The sequence below is a fragment of the Chiloscyllium plagiosum genome, chromosome 6, assembly GCF_004010195.1.
Source record: "Chiloscyllium plagiosum isolate BGI_BamShark_2017 chromosome 6, ASM401019v2, whole genome shotgun sequence".
In the NCBI taxonomy this organism is placed as follows: domain Eukaryota; kingdom Metazoa; phylum Chordata; class Chondrichthyes; order Orectolobiformes; family Hemiscylliidae; genus Chiloscyllium; species Chiloscyllium plagiosum.
Window position 1 is genome coordinate 11,988,709 of NC_057715.1, and position 3,157 is coordinate 11,991,865.

General features: G+C 35.8%; 1 protein-coding gene across 1 annotated transcript in view; it reads right to left on the minus strand.

Moving 5' to 3' along the window:
* Window positions 1–285: 285 nt before the first annotated feature.
* Window positions 286–3,157, minus strand: part of LOC122550457 (DNA (cytosine-5)-methyltransferase 3-like) — a 92,248-nt gene continuing 89,376 nt past the window's right edge. The window contains exon 14 of the mRNA XM_043691199.1: window positions 286–1,305. Coding sequence (XP_043547134.1) covers window positions 1,179–1,305 — 127 coding nt within the window. The 3' untranslated portion in view covers window positions 286–1,178. The remainder of the gene's footprint in view (window positions 1,306–3,157) is intronic.

Sequence of the window (3,157 nt, forward strand, 5' to 3'; positions counted from 1 at the left end):
ATCTGACCGTATGATGGAGTTAAGGTCACTGATGAATTTGCAGTTAATTTATACATTAGTGTCTATTTGGGGCATAACCAGTAATTCAGGCACAAATTGTGCTCAGAAATGTTTAATTTTTCAAAGCGCAGTTAAATTTCAAGTTTTTGCTCAAACCTATTTGCACAATTTCAAACATAAAATCTCAAATGAACATTGAAATCAGACATTTCAACTTCAGAAAGCAATTGCTCACATCTGTGCATTAAAAGTGCAGTTTTATTAATACAGCTAAAACGTGTTTAATCACAATTTTAATGTTTGTAGTTCACTATTTGCAACACAATTTTGCACAACTATAAGTAACTTTAACTATACAGAACCATTATTTATTTTTATGTTCAGTATTCAGTTCCATGTTAAGTCCAATATTTTTAATATTTAAAACTTAAAAGTTGTCTATTAGTGACTGTAAGTTTAGAGTTGTAGAGTTTCAAACAGGAACAGTTAAAAGAAGGTTGTCATCATGATTAAGAGTGCAGCCAGACTTCTGGGCTGGGCTGGGCAGGGTCCCTTTTTAAACCATTTGAAAAACATCATCTGCATTGAACATATGAGCCACTTGGAATTCCTTCAGCATTTGCACTGATTTCACCAATTTTGGGTGAATTGTGCCTTCAATGGAAACTTAAACCCATTCACTTTGGCTGGAAAAGAATCAACTCTGTACTACTTTAAATTTACTGATATTTATTTGTAAGGTTGACCTGCAACAAACAAGAAAAGTTTTAAAAAGTTAAGCAAAATAAAAATGTGTTCAATCAACAAGAACAAAAATGTGTGGCACAATGGAGCCTTTGTTCTACAAGAACATTCCAATAAAGTAAAATTATTAATACTTTATAGCTATTTTGAATGACAGTCTTATAAAATTGTGGTCCACCTTCTGAACAGCAAAGTTTGGGATGAACCCTTAATCCACTATTTCTCTGTGTGCTTTATTAATCCAGATATTAGTCTGACCACTCCAAAAGGAAAGAAACAAACACAGAATTCCAGTCTATGGACATTAAACATTCAATCCTGAATGATGCTGATCAAGAAATATGTTCTGCAAAGGTACACACAGTGTGAAACAAGTTGAAATGTGATTTTACAAGCAAAATCAGCCAACCATAAAAGTAATAGTGCATGTGATCTTAAAGGTAACTTTTAAAATAATCCTTCAGTGGAACCAAGAATTGTTTGACCATTTTCATGCAAGTTTCTCCTGAGTTTTGACTTCTGTTTTCCCAAGCTGGATCGTACATATCTGCAGCAAATTTACTGAAAAAAACATGGAAAATAAATGTATGACTTTAAGCGAACCTCTTTACTTACATTTTCCATGTTAAGCTTGTGATGGTTACAATAAATTGCCCCAGAGCTAGGAAATGTAACACTTTCCATTTTGGCTGCCAAGCATCAGCACTAACCCAGGTCATTTTCAAGGCAGTTGGTAAATCACTATCCATTCTTCCCCAACTTAAAAAGAATTCGATCTTTTCCATTCTCCTTATTAGCCATCCAGAGTGAAATTGTCAGTAATAGTGTTATGTAATTTCAGTACTGAAACAGTTCCACTAAGACACAATGAGGGCATTTGGCTCTGGCAATATAATGCCTTGTTAGTTCTGTGATTTACAAATGTGTAATTATCCTAATAACAATATTTCACCTTAATGAATAACATGTAGCATATTTTATATAACTGTTCTATAATATTAACTTACGATGATATGCAAATAGTCCTACCTGGCTTTCAGGATCAATGCAATTTTGTTTTGTGTGGGCCAGGAAATGTTTATTTAACAGTTCATATAAAAAATATTTCTGCTATTTGGTTACTTTAAGCTACATCTGCCCACAAGATTACAATGCTGATTTCTTAGCATTTACCCCACTTTCAATAGTTCTGACTTGTGGCACTCTGTGCTTTGTCTGTAATTCTGTAAATGCATCTTTTACTAACCCTCAGTGTGTTTTGAAATTCATGTTGCTTCCTGTTCCTATGTAGAAATAAGGTAAAGATTTCCCTTTCTCATACATTTGCTCTATTATTAAGAATTCTTAAGAGAAAAGGATGCTTGAGCAGATAAAACCTTTAAAATCAGAATAAAACATTCTATTTTTTGACACAGAATGAGTAATTACTCAGTCAATTAACAGTCTTTCTGGCTTTAGTTTAGATTACCTTTCAATTTACCATTAATGGCAATTACACATATGGCTGCTGATCTAACACCTCCAACAGTTCCTTTAGTCTTTTGTTATTTGTTGGCAATTATCTATGAGTTTCCTTGTACTCTACCCTTGGGAAATCTCCCTGCACTTGTTTCCTTTCCTTCTAATTTTGGAAGAGCACTTTCTAAACAATAGGGCCATTGGAAAATAGAATTGAAACTAAATCATTTTTTTCCCTCTGTCAAGTCAAGGAGTAATTTTTTAAAGTAACATATCTCTTTCTCCTTTTGCTTCATCTCGAAGTAAGACTAAAATTGGGCCCTTGAAAACAGAAACAGGGGAATATATTATGGGGAACAAAGAAATGACAGAAGAATTGAATTGGTACTTCAGATCTGTGTTCACTGGGGAAGACACAAGCAATCTCCCTGAGGTAACAGTGGCTGAAGGACCTGAACTTAAGGGAATTTATATTTGCCAGGAATTGGAGTTGGAGAGACTGTTAGGTGTGAAGGTTGATAAGTCCCCGGGGCCTGATGGTCTACATCCCAGGGTACTGAAGGAGTGGCTCGAGAAATCATGGATGCGTTGGTGATTATTTTCCAGAGTTCGATTGATTCGGGATCAGTTCCTGCAGATTGGAGGGTGGCTAATGTTATACCACTTTTTAAGAAAGGTGGGAGAGAGAAAGCAGGAAATTATAGACCAGTTAGTCTGACCTCAATGGTGGGAAAGATGCTGGAGTCTATTATAAAGGATGAAATTACGACACAACTGGATAGTAGTAACAGGATAGGTCAGAGGCAGAGATGGAAATGTGTTGCTGGAAAAGCGCAGCAGGTCAGGCAGCATCTAGGGAACAGGAGAATCGACGTTTCGGGCATTAGCCCTTCTTCAGGAATGAGGAAAGTTGGTCCAGCAGGCTAAGATAAAAGATAGGGAGGAGGGACTTGGG